The 19,173-nt window shown below is 40.2% G+C and overlaps 1 protein-coding gene across 1 annotated transcript in view; it reads right to left on the bottom strand.

The window, feature by feature from the left end:
* Window positions 1-19,173, bottom strand: part of ANGPT1 (angiopoietin 1) — a 289,630-nt gene that overhangs the window by 94,741 nt on the left and 175,716 nt on the right. Inside the window, exon 4 of the mRNA XM_075549364.1 lies at window positions 1,060-1,292. Coding sequence (XP_075405479.1) covers window positions 1,060-1,292 — 233 coding nt within the window. The remainder of the gene's footprint in view (window positions 1-1,059; window positions 1,293-19,173) is intronic.

Genomic DNA, 19,173 nt, shown 5'->3' with positions numbered 1-19,173 from the left:
CCAAAACATTTAGGGCTATTATTGTAAGATGTTGTCAAGTTGGTTCTGCCCCTTAGCAACCGTATGCACAACAGAAACACTGCCTGGTCCTGTGCCATCCTCAAGGTTATTGTTCTGTTTGAGGCCCTGTCTTGTAACCACGGCGTGAATCCGTCTCTGTGAAGGTCTTCCTCTTTCTCACTGACCGTCCTCCTTACTAACCATGATGTTCTTCTCTGTCGATGGATCTCTCCCGATCACATACCCAAAGTCTCGGCATCCTGGCTTCTACGGTGCATTCTGACTGTACTTCTGCCAAGAGCATGTGTTCCTGACAGTCCACGGTAGTCTCAGAATTCTTCACTGGCACCCAACTCAAAAGCATTCATTCTTCCATCTTCCTTATTCAAAGTCCAACTTTCACACACATGATTTTTCAACGAACTTAAAGGCACCAAAGTAAAAGCACGTTGAGATATTCCTATTAAATCTTCTTTGCACTCGACTAAGCAAACCCAATCTTAATAAATGCTTTTAAATAACAATGGTCGTATCTCATTCACGGTAGCTTATGGGAACTGTTTTTGTCTCCCTTTTTCTACAAACAGCTCTCATCTCTCCCCATGTCTCCCCACCAAATCTATACCTTAAAATAAGAGATTCCCCATATTCTTCCTGGGAACTTTTAACACATTTTTCCATTGGCTATTTTCTCTTCTACATAATCATGTATGTAACACCAAGTACTGATTTAGCACAGTGTAATAGATTTTCTCTCATATGGTTAGACAGATAAAAAAATAAGAAAACTTAAATAAACAAGTACCCAGAAAACTCCTTTACAAAGATATGATGGATTTCACCAGTTCAAATTAAAAATGCATTCTCTGAAATTAAAATATATGCAATTACTAAGGGAAAATTTTAGAAATTGCCAATTGCCAATGAAAACTTTTAGCTAAAAAGCTCTTTTGGCTACTTATACACAGAAAGCCATATAGAATGTAGAAATGTTGAATTTATATTTTCCTCATGTTAAACAAAAATATCACCATACCAAAGTGAAAAGGAAATTCTTACCACCGTCTTTTGTGCAAAGGTTGACAAGGTTATGGACGGTGTCCATCAACTCCAGCTGCTGCTTCTGCAGGACACTGTTATTGTTGGTGGCTCTGTTTAATTGCTTCTCCAGCTCCTGAATCACATAGGTTTGACGAGTAACCAAGCCTTGAAGGTTTTCCCTCTCTTCTTTCAATGTATCCAACTCTTCCTTGTGTTTTCCCTCCATTTCTAATATTTTATGTTCTAATAAACTACAAGAAAGGGAAAACAAGACTTACTTTTGACCATACTACACAAAAATCATAGTTCAATTAATTCTTGAGTTTACATATTTGAGATTTTAATGTTTTTCTCTATAAGAATATTTTCTGTAATTGACTGAAAAATATAGTTGCTTTATTTGTTTTTTGAAATAGAATTTATATATCATATGTTACAAAAAATAAGATTAGACCAGAACTTGCTAAAGTAATTTTTGTTTTTTAAATATAATTTATTTCCTGGATTGAATTCAAACAATTACAGTATGGGGAAGGGCTAGAATAACTTTCACTAAGGAAATGAGTCCAATAAGACTTAGACTAAAGTAATTCAGAAAAAATAAGTATAAAATAGAGAAACTATTTTAATATACTTTATTTTATTCATTTGGGTTTTGCAAAACATCACAATGAATTGATTATCACATGACTTAGTGAACTCAAGAAATATGTTTATATAGAAGCCATAGGACTATTCATATCATACTTTGATAACTTGTATGTTGTTGTTATGGTGAACGAGAAGCCCCTGTATTTCAAATACCCACAGAATCACCCCTGGCAGACAGATTGCAGTGGTGTTTTCAGCCTACTAACAACAAGCTTAGAAGAAAGAACGAAGAGGCAGACAACATTTGAAGGACGAGTTACGGGAACCTTGTACACACTAGCAGAGGACTGTCTAATGCAGTGCCAACATCCAGTGCCACACATCAAGTCGATTCCAATGCAGGGCTTCTGAGCCTATTGAGCTTTACAGAGGCAGATAAACGCATGTTTATCCCTTGGAGAAGCTGGTGGATCGAACCACTAAACGCAAGGCTCTCTGTCCAACAAGGACCCATCAGAGGCAACAGGGCTCACACTGTAGACAGGAAATTTATAACTGGGGCAGCTGAACACACTCACTAATAATTAGAACATGGAATATATGAAGTATGAATCCATAAGATAAAAAGTCACCAAGCATGAATGGGGTGCAGAAAAATCTGTATCATGTATGGGCACTGGACATTTTGAATGAGTCACATTATCTCCTATGTCATGCATGGCAAATTGAAGAAGGACATGGGGTTCATAGTCAAAACAGATATTTCAAGATGATCTTGAAGTATAATCTAGCAATGATACTATCATATCCATATGCCTACATAGAAGGCCAGACACTATGACTTATTCAAATTTACATATCAAGCTCTATGAATTCCTTTAGTCTGATATGGATCAAACATACAACCAAGATACATTGATAATTGCTGGTTATTATAATGATGAGGCTAAAGATGAAATAAGACAGATCTGTACGGGAAACCATGGCCTTGGTGATACAAACAACTCTGGAGATCACATGACAGAAGTCTGCAAGACCAAAGACATATTCGTTACAAATGTCATTTTCAGCAATATAAATAGTGACTAGACACTTTGACATGGCCAGATAAAAGCCACAGAAATCAAATTAGCTATGTATGCCAAAAGACATGTTGGGAAGCACATTATCATGAGCAAAACAAAGCCAAGGGTAAGTTGTGGAACAGACTATCAGTTGCTTATATGTGAGTTCACGTTGAAGTTGATTTTAACAAAATCACAAAAGCTAAAATATGTGTTTGAGATCATCCCATGTGAATTTAGAGAGTGTGTCAAGACTAGATTGTATGCATTCACTACTAATGGCAGAAGACCAGGAGAGTTGCGGGATGATGTCGAGGAAATCATGCATAGAGAAAGCAAAGGCCATTTAAAAGGAAACAAAAAGCAACCAAAATTATGTCTTTGAAACTTGCTCTTGGAAGTAGAGAAGCTGAAGCAACCGGAAGAAATGAAGTGAAAGAGCTGACCTTCCAAAACCAGCTCGCAAAGACCAAGCACGTTATTAAGGTGAAAAGACCTGGAATCAGAAAACCAAAACAGGAAACCATGCTCAGCCACTCGCAAGCTAAAGAAATCGTTGAAAAATCTCAAGCTGCAATGAATACTGTATAATATTGAAGGATTCCATGAGCAGATCCCTGATTGCCCACCATGCTACAGACCACCATGTGCTCTGATGGAGAAGGGTAAGTCATTCTATGAGCAGAGTTGCAGTCTCAGAAAACTACAGGGGCAGTTCTGTGCTCTCCTAGCGGGGAGCTGTGAGTGGCAATTGACTCAATGCAAGTGAGTTTGGTTTTGGTGTTGGATCGGCAAATTACTGAACAATGCTGCAGGAAGCATTAAAAGGAGATTGAATATATATATATATATACATATATATATACACACACACATATATATACATATACACACACATACACACTGCACAAAACAGTACTGATCACCCTTTAACCATTTCAAGAGGTGCTATGCGATCAAGAGCCAATGGTGTTGAAGGAAGTCGTCTAAGTGCCACTGGCGGCTTCACTGAAAACAAAGTTTCGTGAACCGACAGACTTTTCCATGAACATTTTCAAAAAGCTGGTGCAGTGCAGGAAGCCATCGCTAGTTCATGCCAAGAAATTGGGAAGACTGCTACCTGGTCATATGACTGGGAGGGTCCCAGACTTGTGTCCATTCCCTCCCAAAAAGGATCTCACAAAATGTGGATTTAGCTAAAAATATGTCTAACATTACACGCAAGTACAGTTTTGCTGTGGATAATTTAAAAACAGATTCAGTAGCACGTTGAGAGCAGACAGAAATTCAAGCTGGATTCAGAAGACACAGAACGAGAGCTATCATTGGTGATGTCAGATGGATCTGGGCTGAAGTCAGAGAAAAACAGGAAAATGATTGCTTGTGTTAGAATGACCACGCAGAGTTAATCAGCGTGTCAATTATAACAAACTATGGATACCATTTCAAGAACGGGAAATGTATGTATGCTGTACAAGAGAGTCGCAGAAGGATATCATACAACTGACAGCCAAGTGGTGGTACTTGATACAGGTTCATTAAAAAGGAGGAAGACTATCGAAGAGGGATTGGCACATGGACTCACACAAAGCAACAATTGTGAGCAGCATGCAGTTTCGGCAGTGTGTCCTATGTTTTACATAGGGTCATGTGGAGTTGGCGCTGTGTTGACAACACCTGTTAAAAAAACAAGTCCTAATGAATTAGAGTATTTGGGTTTTTACTTTGGGCACTAAACCCTAAGCGCTCATTTTGTTTCTCTCTCAGCCTGAGTTTTAGGATAAGGCTGAATGGTACCACAATACCTAGAAGTGGTTCATGCAGTGAAGGCGCCCACAAGCGGATGCCTTATGGAAGGACTTGAGAGGCTTTGCTTTTCTGATGTCAACTTTAACTGAGGAACTTTCTTCACTCAACATTTTTCAAAAGTCTCCCTTTGCAGAAGCGCTCTTGAATCCCAGTCATCAAACAGGAATAAAGGGCATTTAAATTTTATAGAGTGTCTAATATACTGATATTCCTCAGGGCTCAGTCTTACTCTGTGTTCCGAGTTCCATTTTCAGAAGGTTCAACCGGTTTTTAGTTTACAAGGTGTTATTCAAAAGTTACATACCAGGGTAGGCACTTAATTTACCTTGGAGAAATGTAATGCTGAATCATTCCTGCAAGTTTTCCAAAAGGGGACACCAGAGAGTATTTTAAATGTAATGTTTAAATGATAAAATATAGCATGTTCGTAGAGCCAAAATTTCCAACTTCTTATAATACAGAACAAGCTGGACTATCTTATTTTCCTTTACAGTAAGTTGTAGAGAACTGCTCACAGGCATTTCAAATCCTCGCCAACCAATTTGACTTCCAAGGGTGTGTAGAGCAGCGTGTGGCAGAGAATGTGCTTCTTGAACCAAGTCTGAACCACACCTGGTCATCGCTTGCTGTGTGTAAGACCCTATGAATTAACACCCCTTTGGGTAGGTGCCCAATTTCATATGTGAAATATTTATATCCAGACACGTTAAGGGTATCTCTGTGGCATCTGCAAGATTAGAAGTGCCGAGTCTCTCTCTTGAATTGCATTCACTCGGGTGTTGTTGTTAGGTGTTTTGAGACAGTTCCAGCCCCGAGAGACCCTATGGGTAGGAGTACCAAATACTACCCCTCCTATACCATCCTCACAGCCAAGGATATGTTGAGTACCCACCGTGTGAATTCACCTCATTTAGGATCATCTCTTTTAGGATCATCTTATTTTATTGATGATCCTCTACAAAAGCGGTTCTCAACCTGTGGATCATGACCCCTTTGGGGATTGAATGACCATTTCACAATTCATAACACTAGCTCAATTCATAACACTAGCAAAATTGCAGTGATGAAGTAGTAATGAAAATAATTTTATGGCTGGGGGAGTCACGACAACATGAGGATCTGTATTACAGGGTCACAGCATTAGGAAGGTTGAGAACCACTGCTCTACAGCATCGGGCATAATGTTCTTTTGCAGGAATTGGCACTTCCTGAAGACAGGCTGAACATCCATGAGATGGAATTTTCCCATCTCACTTCTAAGTGAGATCAGACGGTGTTTCATTCAGATGTCTGCTGAAAGATTATGGCTTAGCTAATATTCTTTACCAACACCTAAATTTGGTAGTATTGATTCTTCTCTGGTCTTCCTTAGTCATCGTCTTTTGTACACATACGAGTTGATTGAAAGTACCTTGGCTTGTGGTTGTCCTCAAAGTAACATCTTATTCCATAAGACTTGGCAGGCAAATTTGGCAGATTTGTCCAATGTAATATGCAGTTTAATTATTGACTGGTGTTTCCATGGCTGTTGATGGTGGAGCCAAGTAATATGAAATTATTGACAGCTTCCATCCTTTCTCATTTTGTCCTGATGTTGCCTGTTGAGAATGGTTGTTTGATTTATGCTGAGATGCAGTCCCTATTGAAGGCTGGGTTCTTTTATTTTCCACACTCCGAGCTTCCAGTCCTCTTGGTTTTCAGCAAGCAAGGTTGGGCCATCTCTATGTCACAGACTGTCAATGAGTCTTTCTGCAACCAGGATGCCACTTCCTCCTTATAGTCTAGCTTCCCCAACGATCTCAGTACACAGAGTGAATAAGGATGGTGAAAGGATGCGACCTTTCTTGATTTTAAACCTGGCAGTATCCCTTTGTTTGGTTCACACGACTGCCTCTTTAAAGCTTATCAATAAACATAACTGAATGTTCTCAAATGCTCACAGTCACTGAGTCCATGGCACGTAACGATAACTAACATCATTACATTTTTGCAATGCTGTTCATAATGTGTGCTCCATAGAGCACATGCATTTTTGTCAATATAACACAAGCCTATACTTCTCTCATATTCTCTGCTTTCAACCAAAGCCCATTTGGTATCAGAAATAAAACATTCTCCTCTGAATCCTCCGGGAATTTATGGAAGCCACTCATTACCTCGGAAATGGTTAACTAGTGACCAGTTCTTTCAATACAGTGGCTCTGAACAGCCTCTCCATCTTCTTTCGATGTTTCCTGCATAATTATTTTGCTTACAGACTTGTTCAATATTACAACTGGATGTTTGCATTGTTTTTATCTTCAGTTCTGTCGACATTATGAATCCTGAGAACCTTCGTCCTTTGTTGTTTTCTAACTCTAGGTCATTAACAAAGTAGTGTTTAAAATACAGTATAAAGTCTCTTCGCTGGACACAGATAAGAAATGATACTGTCCAGTGTTAGCCATAAGGCAAAGGTAATTTTAATAGGCAACCATTATAGTTATTTGAGAAAATTGTGAATATTTATATATAGTCAAAATATTGAAAGATACAAGATATGCCAAAAAGAGATGGAAGGAATACACAGAGTCACTGAATCAAACAACACGGGCCAACTTTCAATATTTCAAAAGGCAGTGAGTGATCAAAAACCCATGGTTCAGCAAGAGAAGTCTAAGGGGCACTGAGCAATAGAAAAAAAGAAAAACTCCAACAATTGGCAGAATGCCAACTGAACATTTTAAACAAACGAATAAAACACTGTAGTCATTCAATTGTCTTTGCCAACAATTTAGAAGACAGCTAACTGGTCAATTGCCTGGCACATATAGTCTTATTTTTGCCAATTCCAGGGAAAAGTGGCCCAACAGAATGTGGGCCTTATGGAACAGAATCGTTAATATTACATGTAAGTATGATTTTGCTGAAGATATTTCAAAAGATGGTTGTAGCAGTATCGAAAGCTGCCAGAAATCAAAGTCTGATTCAGCAGGGGTCATGGCACGATGGACATTCTTGTTGGTGATTCAGCAGGGGGCATGGCACAATGGACATTTTGTTGGTGATTCAGCAGGGGTCATGGCAGGATGGACATTCTTGTTGATGTCAGATGGACCTTGACTCAAAACAGAGAATACCACCACGATGTTTACTTGTGGTTTATTTACTAGACCGAGGCATTCGACTGTGTAGATCATAACTAATTATGGATAACTTCATAACAAACCATGGAGAAGTATGGAAATTTCAAGAAACTTCATTAAGCTCATGTAGAACTTGTACATTGACCAAGAGGCAATCATTCAAGCTGCGGTGGCGTGGGGGAGGGGATGAATACAGCATGATTTAAAATCAGAAAAGATGTGCTTCAGGGTTGCATCCTCGGACTGTATTTATTTCATGTGCATGCTGAGCAAGGCATCAGAATTGGAGGAAGGCTTATTTAGAACCTGGATATGCAAATAGCACAAGTTTGCTTGCTAAAAGTGAGGACCTGGAGCACTGGCTGATGCCGATTACAGGCTGCAGTCTTCAATGTGGATTATAAATCGGTGGAAAGAAGCCCCAAGCCAACAGACAACATCATGTTAAAGTGAGAAAAGACTTAAGTTGTCAAGAATTTCATTTTGCTTGGATCTTCAATGAATGCTCATGGAAGCAGTAGTTAAGAGAAAAAACAACACGTTACATTGGGCAAATTGACTTTGCAAGACGTCTTTAAGTGTTAAAGAACAGGCTATTGCTTTGAAGCCTAAGATGGGCTTGAGTCAGACTGTGGTGTTTCCTATGAGCTCATAGGCATGTGAAACTGGGATAATGCATGAGGGAGACCTCAGAAGGGATGCATTTCACTTGTGGTGTTGATGAAGAATATTGGAAGTACCACAAGCTCCTAGAATAACAAACAAAACTGTGTTGGAAAAAGTACAGCCAGATTGTGCCTTAGAAGTGAAGGTGGGATGATGAGGGAGGGGGGAGCGGGGAGGGAGGGAAAAAAAGAGGATGTTGAAAAGGGCTTAAGTGGAGAGCAAATGCTTTGAAAATGATTAGGGCAAAGAATGTACAGATGTGCTTTATACAATTGATGTATGTGTATGTATGGATTGTGATAAGAGTTGTATGAGTCCCTAATAAAATGTTTAAAAAAAAAGAAGTGAAGGTGGGGAGACTTTACCTTAAATGCTTTGGATATGTTAACTGGACAGACTGGTACCCTGGCAAAGTAGAAGGTAATTGAGAAGGAAGATAACTCTCAAGGTGATGGACTAACAGCAATGAGCTCAAACATAATCATGATTGTGAAGATGGTGTTAGACTCGGCGGTGTTTCAGTCTGTTGTATATAGGGTCTCAATGAAATGGAACCAACTTGAGAGCACCTTACCCCCCCCTCTCTCATCTATCAATCTATCTATCATCTATCTTCTCTCTATATGTGTGTATGTACAAAATTACATATTAAACAGAAATTTAAAAGTTATATTTTACTTTTTGTTGGGAATTGGGTGAAGGTTTGCAGAACAGACCAGTTTTCCATTTAACGATTCATACATATTTTTTATTTATTGCAATCCTTATGATGTAATACAGCCATGTCTCTTTGTTTCTTGTTCATTTCACCTAAACATTCTGAACTTTGTTCTTGTGTAAAGATTGCCCTTTTCATTTCAAATGGTTGATTATTTTAAGATGTATGTACTTCCTTCATGTTATTATTTTTCATTTACAGGTCTTTCTTGGCCGAAAATTGGGTAAGTTTATTCCAAGAGACAATCAACGACTAGGGGGCATAGTCCTGGGGTGTTCATCAGTTGTTTGCTAATATTTGTTTGGGTGCACCTTTTCCAGCCACTCCACCTGGGGTTTTACATTGTGATTCCTTTATGAGCAGTTGGGTGTGGTAGCTTTCTCTACCTAGTTCTCCTGTCCTCACGGTCACAGAGGCTGCGGGCTGTATGGTTCCGTAGTCCATTGTTTTCAGGTGCCTTCGACTTTCTTCATTCTTCTATTTCCAAACAGAGAAAGAGCAGTGGTTTCCCTTTAGATGGCCCTTTCATGAGTTTGCAAGACCTCAGTAGCTAATCACCAAAGTGACTTTATATATATATATATATATATATCCTGAAATATAATTTCTTTCAAATGCTATTTTTACTTGAGGTTTCCTCTCCAGAAATAAAGTCTTAGAGTAAGAATTGTGTCATTTTATATTTCACAGAGTGTTGAGTATACTATCGGCACTTAGCAACAAATAAATACAAGTTACAAATATAATAGGTATTTTCTATACCAAGAACTTACCTACCTAGTAGAAAAACTGAAAGTCCAGTGTTCATCATATTTCAAGGACAACCTGTGTGTTCAGGATTATTATCCAACCTTATAGAATTTCAATATGAAAATGTGTTCTTTACACGATTGGCCCTTCGCAGTTCAAACAAATACATTACAATATAAACTGACAATGAACTAAGACCTTGGTCGTGGTGAATCCTCAGATCTGAAGTCAAGCAACTGCTTCAGAGTTTGTGGAACATTTTCATTGCCTTTTAATTTAATTTTTCCATGAACTTTTAAAAAGCTCCTTACACACACGCACAGATACTTGCAATGATGGTTTTTTCAATGATTTTTAATGGACATTTGTTCAAGGAAATATCCAGAAGTTAATGTTAAAACCCATTTGTTTTTAAATTCTTTTCCCCACAAACACCACAATGACTCCCCGTGTCTATAGATGGCTACCTTGAGAAAGACAATGAAAAGGTTCTCATGGGTTGTTGTTGTTGTTGTTGTTGAAGACAATCTGCAAAGCATTGCAAATGGACGGGAGATCAAGACATCCTAGAGCCAAAGGAAACAATTTTGACTATTGTTTTGTGGAAGGATAGGCCTGCAATTCCTGAGTAAAGGGAATATATGTGTAAAATGCTGGATGATGTGAGTTACCCTAGTTCACTACATACCTTTTCATGTACCCTGCAAATAAGTTATCAAAAAAGACATCAGCATAGCTTTTCATTTTAGAATACATAGTCAAATAAAGTGATCAAGGGAGTGCTCTGTGGTATCGGGTCACTATAAATTGAATTCCTTGACGGCAGTGAGTGTGGGGTTGGGCTAAGTCCGACGCACTTACATCACCCCAGTAACGCAGACTTCATCTTAATGTCTTCTCACTGCTTGCTATTCGCCATCTAGTAATTTGGGAGCTTGTCTTTTACAACAGTCTTTGGACCTATCCACCTTTCCTCTTGGTAAAAATAAAAATCTCCTCCTGAAGTCAGTTTTCTTTGCCTCAACTGGAATCTCCTCAACGGCCACTCCACTCTACTTTAACCCTTCTGTCCTTCTATATAACTGTCTGACCCGCTATACTGAGCATATCACCGTTTATCTCCAAATCTATACCTGCTTCTCTAACCCTTGCCTCTCCGGGTCAATTAAAAAGAGGACAGCTCAGCTGCAGATGGTGACCTTTATGTAAAGAAATTGATTTGAAGGACAATATTATCATCCCAGGGTCCTGAAATTAGGTAAGTAAAAGAGTCAGGTTTTTAATGATGATGGTCTTCAGTAATAAGTACAGCTTAGGTGTAACATATAATTCAGAACACAGATGCTCATTTTAACACACTATTGTGGTCTAAAGAGGAGCCTGGGTGGCATAGTGAATACACATTGGGCTGCAACTTGCAAGGTGGGTAGTTCAAAAGCATTAGCAGCTCTGCTGGAGAAAGAAGGAATTTCTACCCGCTTAATAGTGGCAATCTTGGGAACACCCAATTCTACCCTGTCCCTTAGAGTTGCTAAGAGCAGGCATAGACTTGATGGCAGTGAGTTTTGAGTGAGATTGTGTTCTAGAGATAATTCAGTACAATATTAACAAGAGGTTCAATGTTTAATCTTTTTCTAAATTTTGATTAAATAAACTGTTTTCATTAAGTTACAACTTTTAGGATTACTATTCCATAGAATGACAATTTAGAAACTGGGAAATGGAAATCTATACAAACGAAGCTGGAAATCCATTTTTGCACAGGATTCTGGGTACTTCCTGTTTCCCATCTTTCTGGAAACACTTTGGGCAGAGACATGCATAGGACTTGGCACTTAGCTTCCTAGTTTGAGGCAGAGGTGCACTTTTAATGAAGAGTAAAATAAACAAAAGTATTGAGTGCTGAATTTTCATAAAAGGTTTCAATGAGTGTACACTAATCCCTATTTGATATTCTTAGTTGATTTTCTCTCTTCAAAGTAGACTTTCTGATTGTTAATCTGTCTTCCCCAATGTATCTTATTGGAAACATTTCAGATAATATAACACATCTTGAAACTTTCAGAGAATAGAGTCTCCCTTTCAAATTGTTTCCCACAATAGAGTTTTTAACATAGCAGCCAATGAATTCACAGTGGTGACAGTTGCCTAAGCTAGATACGTGTAACTATAACCCTGCAAACAAGTCGGAAGATGTTGAAAAGACTGAAGAAACCTTCTTGTTTTTATCTGTGAACTTACTTACAGCTGTTTCCATTTGTCTATTTTTTAATATGGTGCCAACGTGTGTAGCAGATATGGGTTTATAGTGAGCAATTTTACCCCATGTTCAAACAAGGGAAGTTCTGGTTAAATGTATGCTTTTAAGTATATTTTAAGATATATGCCTTGTGTTTCTAATTTTAAAAAAAGTCCAATGTTCTCTCAAAATCTTTGGTTAATATTTTTAAAATTTCAAAACAAACAAATACTGGCTTTTAAAATGTTTTGTGATAAGCAGAATAATACGCTAATTAGGTTGCAAAAGCCAGAAATCCAGAGGAAAAAAGATTGATGTATTTCATGAAATCAAAATTTAGTTCCGTGAAAAACCAAAAAACAAATAATAACAAGCCTGAAAATGTTTATAAAACCTATCACAATGTTGCAAAGTTTATTAAAGAGCCTCTATGCAGTAACAAAAACGGGCAATTAACAGGAAAACAAATGAGAAGCAGTATCAACATCAACAGGCTAGTTACCAAGAAAGAAAGAAAAATGCTAAAGAAACATGAACGATGAACAACGTAACCTTCCGGTGGACAGAAGTAGTGAACTGCTGACCGAGGACTGGGATACTGACAACCCCGTGCAGGCTTGGGGAGAAGGGTGATCAGAGCTATATCTGTATGATATTTCAGACACACTCTGTGATTTGGTTATGCATGGGATTGCGATCTCAAAGGCAGCCCACCAGCTGCCCTGCAAAAGACACGCCAGCCTGTCTTCTCTTCTAAACAATAAATACAGTCTCAGAAACTCACAGGAACGGATTGACCCTGGCCTGCCGGGTAGCTCTCTGCACCTTCATCGGTTCAGTGGCAGGGTTTTCATTTTTTTAATGTGATTTATGTTTCTATTAAAGTTATTTTTGTTTGTAGGAAATATGCAAATGTACGTCTGTAAATCAGTGATCTCTTTGGGGGACAGTAGAGCAATTAGGAGGCATGTTGGTGGCATAGTGGCTATACATTGGACTGCTGTCTGTAAGGTCAGTAGTTCAAACCCAACAGCTACTCCACCAGAGAAAGATCTTGGAAACCCACAGGGGCAGTTCTATTGGCGGCTGTAGGGTCTCTATGAGTCTGAATTGTGAGGGCAATTGGTATCATTACCAATTTATCATTCATTTGATAGTCACAAACTGTTTACTATTACATATACTATAAGTAAAGATGTGTGTAAGGAAGTGAGAAGACAAAGATAAATAAAACATAGCAGATAACGTCCAGAGAGGTGATTGCCTAATAGGAGAGATCAATACCTCACTGTCATGGAGTCAATGCCGACTCACGATGGCACGAGAGGAGTAGAAACTGCCACATGTGGGTTTCTGAGGCAGCAAAGCTTTGGAAAGCCTCATCTTTCTCCCATGGAAGGGATGGTGGCTTAGAACTGTCGTCTCCTTGTGGTTTGCAGCCCAACTCATAGCCTGCTGTGTCACCAGAGCTCCAAAGAGTAGGTAGAGAGATCAATAATGATAAAATCCTATGTACACAGGCACACACACACACACACAATATCGTGATAAGTGAATCAATGGGAGGGAACAGGGTAGAAGGCTACCACATCAATTGTGAAGAATGAATCCACCATAGAAGAATTCCTGCAGGAGGTTCAACCTACGCTTGAGTTTGTGAACAGAATAAGAAGAGACAGAACATTCCAGAAAAGGCATGTCAAACTCAAATAGCAAAAGGCACTCTGTGTGACCCTAGCATGAAGGTTAAACTGATTAAATACTTATTACATTGACCAACGACTGATCTCAGCGATTCTTATGCATGAGCTCAATTAACTTCCATTTCAACCCACGTTGCTGCTGTTGTAAGGTGCTGTGGGGTCAGATTCCCAGGCACACTGACCACATGGGACATAGGAGAACTGCCTGTAGGGTTCTTTTGTTTGTTATCTTTATTGAAGCCCATGGCCAGGCCTTTCTTCCTCAGAGCTGCTGGGTGGGATTTACCAGAAGCCATTTGGTTAGCAGCTAAATGATCAGCTATTGCACTATTACATCTCCTCATATCACCTCATATTGTCCTTGCATCATCATCTTTGTGAAAAATTAGGACACAGAAAACAAAAAGTTTAATTAGTGGTAAGTGCCAGGCTGTGATACGCAAGGAGCGTGGTTAGAGACCACCAGGAGCACTAGGGAAGAATGCACGGGCTTTCTGCATCTATAAAGAAGTGCAGTGTCAGAAAATGACTCTGTCCTACAGGGTCGCTATGGACCAGCATTGACTCCAAGGCAGTGGGTTTGGTCTAAAATCACACAAATAATTTATGGTGGAATATTTTTGGAAAGCCAGGTAATGTGGCCTCAGAGCTCCTTCTCTCAGCTGTTAGTCCATGTTGTACACGATACAGGAAGATTTGCAAGACATCAGAGTGAAAATTCAAGATTGTGATAATCCTATATCCTGCCCTCTGTTTAAGAACGGGAACTTTCTTTTGTCGGTTGCAGAGAATCATTAACAGAAGCTAAAGCACACAAACAAGCAGACAAACATCTGACTTAGATTGTAGAAAGCTCACGTTGTCATAGTCCTGATGGCTCTGGGTTAGAGAAAAGTTAAGGCAGTTTCCTTATACTTCCAGAAGGAGCCCTGCCTGCTGGTGCAGTAGTTGAGTCTTCACATACTCAGGTACCCCTGAGAGAAGCCTGTGGTGAGCTGATGCCCTAAACATTGAACCTTTTCTGTTCAGGATGTTTTTGTGTTTTTTATTTTTCATTTATACTTCCTCTGCACAACTAACATAATTCTACCTAAGCTACCACTAGAACTTACCAAGGTGTTAATTTAGAATTTGACAAAAAATATACCAAATGGAGAATAGCTTTATTTGTTTTGTAAAGAGTTATATTGTCATATAATTCACACATCTCATACTTCAATAGTTCTGTCAGATTAAAAAGGTTGTACAGTCATCACTAGAATCAATTCTAGAACATTTTCTTCCTTCTTGCACTCATTGCTATTAGCTCCTCATTTCCTTCCTACCTTCTCGCCAATCCTGCCCCCCCAATCCATTAATTCAGTTATTGTCTTTGTAGAATTACCTATCTTGGATTTATTTTTTTGGAAAACATACTGAAAAACAAACAAAAAGCCAGCAAAAATGAAAACAGCAAGGGGAAGAACAACAATATTAAAATAAGCCAGAGGATGACCTCAATCCGAAGAAAATGTCAAGTATTACAAAAGAGAACAAATTAAAAATGGGTCAAATGGAGATCAATGATAAGGTGTTCGATTTTCACCTAACTGATTCTGCAACAACCGGCTATCTAATACCATCTAGAGGGCAGCAGTGAGGAGAGGGTGAGGGGTGTATGGCGTGGTGGTCTTTTTCTGGTTTGTCCACCTCTCTTGAAGACATGAAAATCAGCAAGAACACTGCCACCAAGTTGATTCTGACCAACGGTGTCTGATACAGAGGTTCCTCGGCTGTACATCTTGACAGGAGTAGATAGCGTCAAATGTATCCTTCACAGTGGTGGTGGGCTGAAACCCTGCACTGTGTGGGTACCAGGGAGGGTTCAGTCAGAAACCAGCAAAGGCCTAAAACCTTGTCAGCTGACCAAACCTGGAGACAACAATCCAGGTTATATCTACTTCCTCCAAAAGATGATGCACTGTGTCATCTTCCTCTGCCTACTACTCTCTTCTACTGCGCTTGAATAGGATGAGCTGGGAACAGCAGAGCAGACAGTGGCCAGTGGCAAGGTCCCACTTTGTGTCCACACAAACCACCTAAGCAGTTATGCGCGAGGTAAATATTAATGCTCCCCATTGACTTGGGACCTTGGTTATATAAAGGAGCTTTGTGGTACAGTGATTGTGTGTCGGGCTGCTAACCGCATGGTCAGCAGTTCAAAACCACCCACAGCTTCACAGGAGATTTCTACTCCCAGAAAGACTTATCAGAAATCCACCGGGGCAGTTCTACTCCACCTCCAGGGTTGCCGTGAGTCAGAATTGACTTGACAGCAGTGACTTGAATTGACATGGTTGTATATGTTCCACAACATAGGCCAGGCATTGGTCCCTTACTTCCTTTAGGTTAGAAGGAAAGCGGATTTTTAAGATTTGGGTTGTTGCTGTGGTTATTGGATGCCAGACGATCAGTTCTTACTTCTAGTGACCCGATGTACAACAGAATGGAACTCTGCCCGGCACTGTGCCATACTCACAATGCTTTTACATGTGAGTCTGTTGCTACAGCCACTCTGTCCATCCATTTAATTGAGGGCCTTCCTCTTTTTCTCTAGTCGTCCACTTTTCCAAGCACGACGTCCTTCTCCAGGCACTGATCTCTCCGACAGCCTGTCCAAAGTATCCTTGACTCTGAGACTCGCTCTAGCTGCACTTCTGTGACAGATCTCTTAGTTCTTTTTGCAGTCGATGACAAGTTCAATATTCGTCACCAGCACCAGAATGCACATGTATTCTTAGGTCTTCCTTATATTCAATGTCCAGCTGTCACGTGCATCTGAGGTCAGTGCAAATACTGTTGCATGGGTGGGGAACACGTTAGTCCTCAAGGTAGCCTCCTTGCTTTTCAATACTCTAAAGAGGTCTGGTGCAGCAGATTTGCCCAATGCAATGTGTCATTTGCCCTCTTGCCCTCTTGACTGCTGCTTCTGTAAGCATTGATTGTGGATCCCGGATAGATGAAATCCTCATGATTTTCCCGTTGATCCAGTAGCACTCAGCAAAATAATAATAATAAAATGAACAGCTAAAGGCAGCTAACCGGAAACTTCTTAGTTTCAGCCCCACTGGATGGTTAAAAATAAATAAATAAACAGGGAAGCAAATGTTGCTGATCTTATTCCTCCTTTGTGCCTTTGGCCTCTAGGGAATAAAGAAGTGATCCTAATGAGGAAAAAAATCCATTTTCAGCACTACAAGTGACGCTTTTAATTAGTCAGCATATAAATCCGCAGTCCCTCTCAGCGTGATTGTGTAGTATAATCCCAGGGCCCCCAAAATATTCCTACTGTTCTGCCAAGGAGGTGGTGGACCCTCCTCAGGGCCGGCTCACCAACTCCCTGCTGAAGCCCCTGCAGATTTGAAGCCGGTGGTAAGTCAAATGGCAGACACAGCCCCTGACATTCCTTGGGGAGGAAGCAACGCTTCATTTAGATAATCCCCTTGCGAAGTGCTATTAGCTGATCCAAGCCAGACCTGGCAGACTAAAGGCATGCTGTTCTTGCATTTCAGAGATGCCTCCGTGCAGAAATCGCGTCTAGTAGCATTGGCAGGATTGAGATTCCCTTCAGGAATTGGTAGAGGTGATCGATAAACAATTGCACTAAGCAAGCAGCTGCAGATTTCACGCTCACCTTTTATTCACTTCGATGAGGGGTGGGGGGAGCACAAGTCTCTGTGGTTCTAGAAAGCATTCGGCAGCCTTCCTCTAATTCCTTCGCACATAGGAAAATAAACAACAACAATAAACAGAATAGGAAAGTATGGTGTGCATCACGAATGGACATCTCTGCTTTGTATAAAGGAAACACTGGGTTTCCAAGTGGCTAAGGGAAGCCCATGCCTGGTGTAAGAAGAGATGTTCCAGCACTCCATTATACACATCGGATCTTTCTACAAGAAGAGGGATAACGATAGGTATATGGAAATACTAGGAGCTACAGAGTTTGGGGGAGAAAAATACCTCAAAGAACCACATGCTGACGTAATGTCATACTTGAAGGCTTTCTGGTCCAAAAAGAAAATAATATGGAATAGGAGCACGGAACGCACACATTTCTGTCAGCATGGAAACGAAGAGGAATTTCATATTAGAACCACAGCCTCTGAGTTTATTGTGAATAAAACAAAAGGACAGAAAGCAGATCACTATCAATAAACGTAGGCGGCTATACGTTAGATAAATTGGGTTTCGCTTGGAAAACACGGGTTTAATGAGGGATCAACACCAGCCACTGCGGCGGCATAATACATATAAAATTGTTCGGGGTTAGACCTCAGAGTTCGGTCAAGGGCTGCAGCACAATGGACGAGCCCCGTCCACTCGATTGTTATTGGGTGTGGTTAAGTCATGGGTCCTTACCAACTCTGAGTGATCCCATGGGGCAGAGAAGAAAGGTCCCACTTGGTTCTCTAATCTCTCATTGTTATGGAAGCGGATCACCAGTTATGTTTCCGGTGGGGCTCATCAGGTTGACCCAACCAGCTTTCGGTTAGCAGCCAAACTCTTCCCCATTGTGCCACCAGGGCACCTAGGCGCCTGACCTGGGGAGAAGCTATGTGAGAGGTAGCACTCCGTCTCCGCTTTACTGATTGAGAGACATAATTTTTGTAGGTTTCCTTTGAAAAATATGAGTGCTTAGTGGGGAAAATTTCTTAGTGGGAAAAGCTAGAAGACACCATCTTGAAAATCATGATGGAAATATCGAGAAAAAGAAAACCATCCTAAGGGATCTGCCCTGAGGAGGAAGTGCCTACTGGGATCAAGTGAACAGTAGCCACTTGAGAGGCTGATAAAAAGCACTCGGAGCGACGAGTTCACGTTCATGGCAGAGGAACCATTCAGAAAGGAGAGGGATACAGTTTCACAACTTGAGGAAGGCACCTGTTGCCATGGAATTACATGCCAAGAAATGGCTGAATCGGTGTCTCTTCTGCAGTGCACACCGTAAGAACAATTTCTTAAAAGGGAGAAACAGAAAAAAATACACGGAAGAAAGAATGAAGAATAGGAAGAAGATACGCTAGAAATTAAAAAAGGAGAAAAACTCTGACAAATAGGCTTTGTCTTTGTGTCTAAGGACCAGCCCTCTCTGGCCTCCCGGTTTCTTTTACGGTATCCTGACAGTTTCAGTGTGGGGTATAGACCCAGAGATAACAGACACATCAGGAGAGGAAGAATTCAAGAATGTAACTTCATGTTGGCAATTTTTTAAAAGACAGGTCGCAGGTGGTAACATATCTGATGAGAGAGGTGTTAAGCCCACCACAGGCCGTATCCACAAAACCAAACCCCATGCAGTTGTTAAAGAGAAAAGCAGTACAGTGTGTAAAGGAGGGGGCTTAACAAGTTTGTGGGGAATTTTCTTTGTCTTTTAATTCCAATTCCCCATGAATTTTTTGAAGTGCCCTGATAGCACGAACAACTT

Source organism: Tenrec ecaudatus, chromosome 5 (genome assembly GCF_050624435.1).
Source record: "Tenrec ecaudatus isolate mTenEca1 chromosome 5, mTenEca1.hap1, whole genome shotgun sequence".
In the NCBI taxonomy this organism is placed as follows: domain Eukaryota; kingdom Metazoa; phylum Chordata; class Mammalia; order Afrosoricida; family Tenrecidae; genus Tenrec; species Tenrec ecaudatus.
The sequence above is the reverse complement of the archived record's forward strand: the minus strand, read 5'-3'. Positions and strand labels throughout refer to the sequence as shown.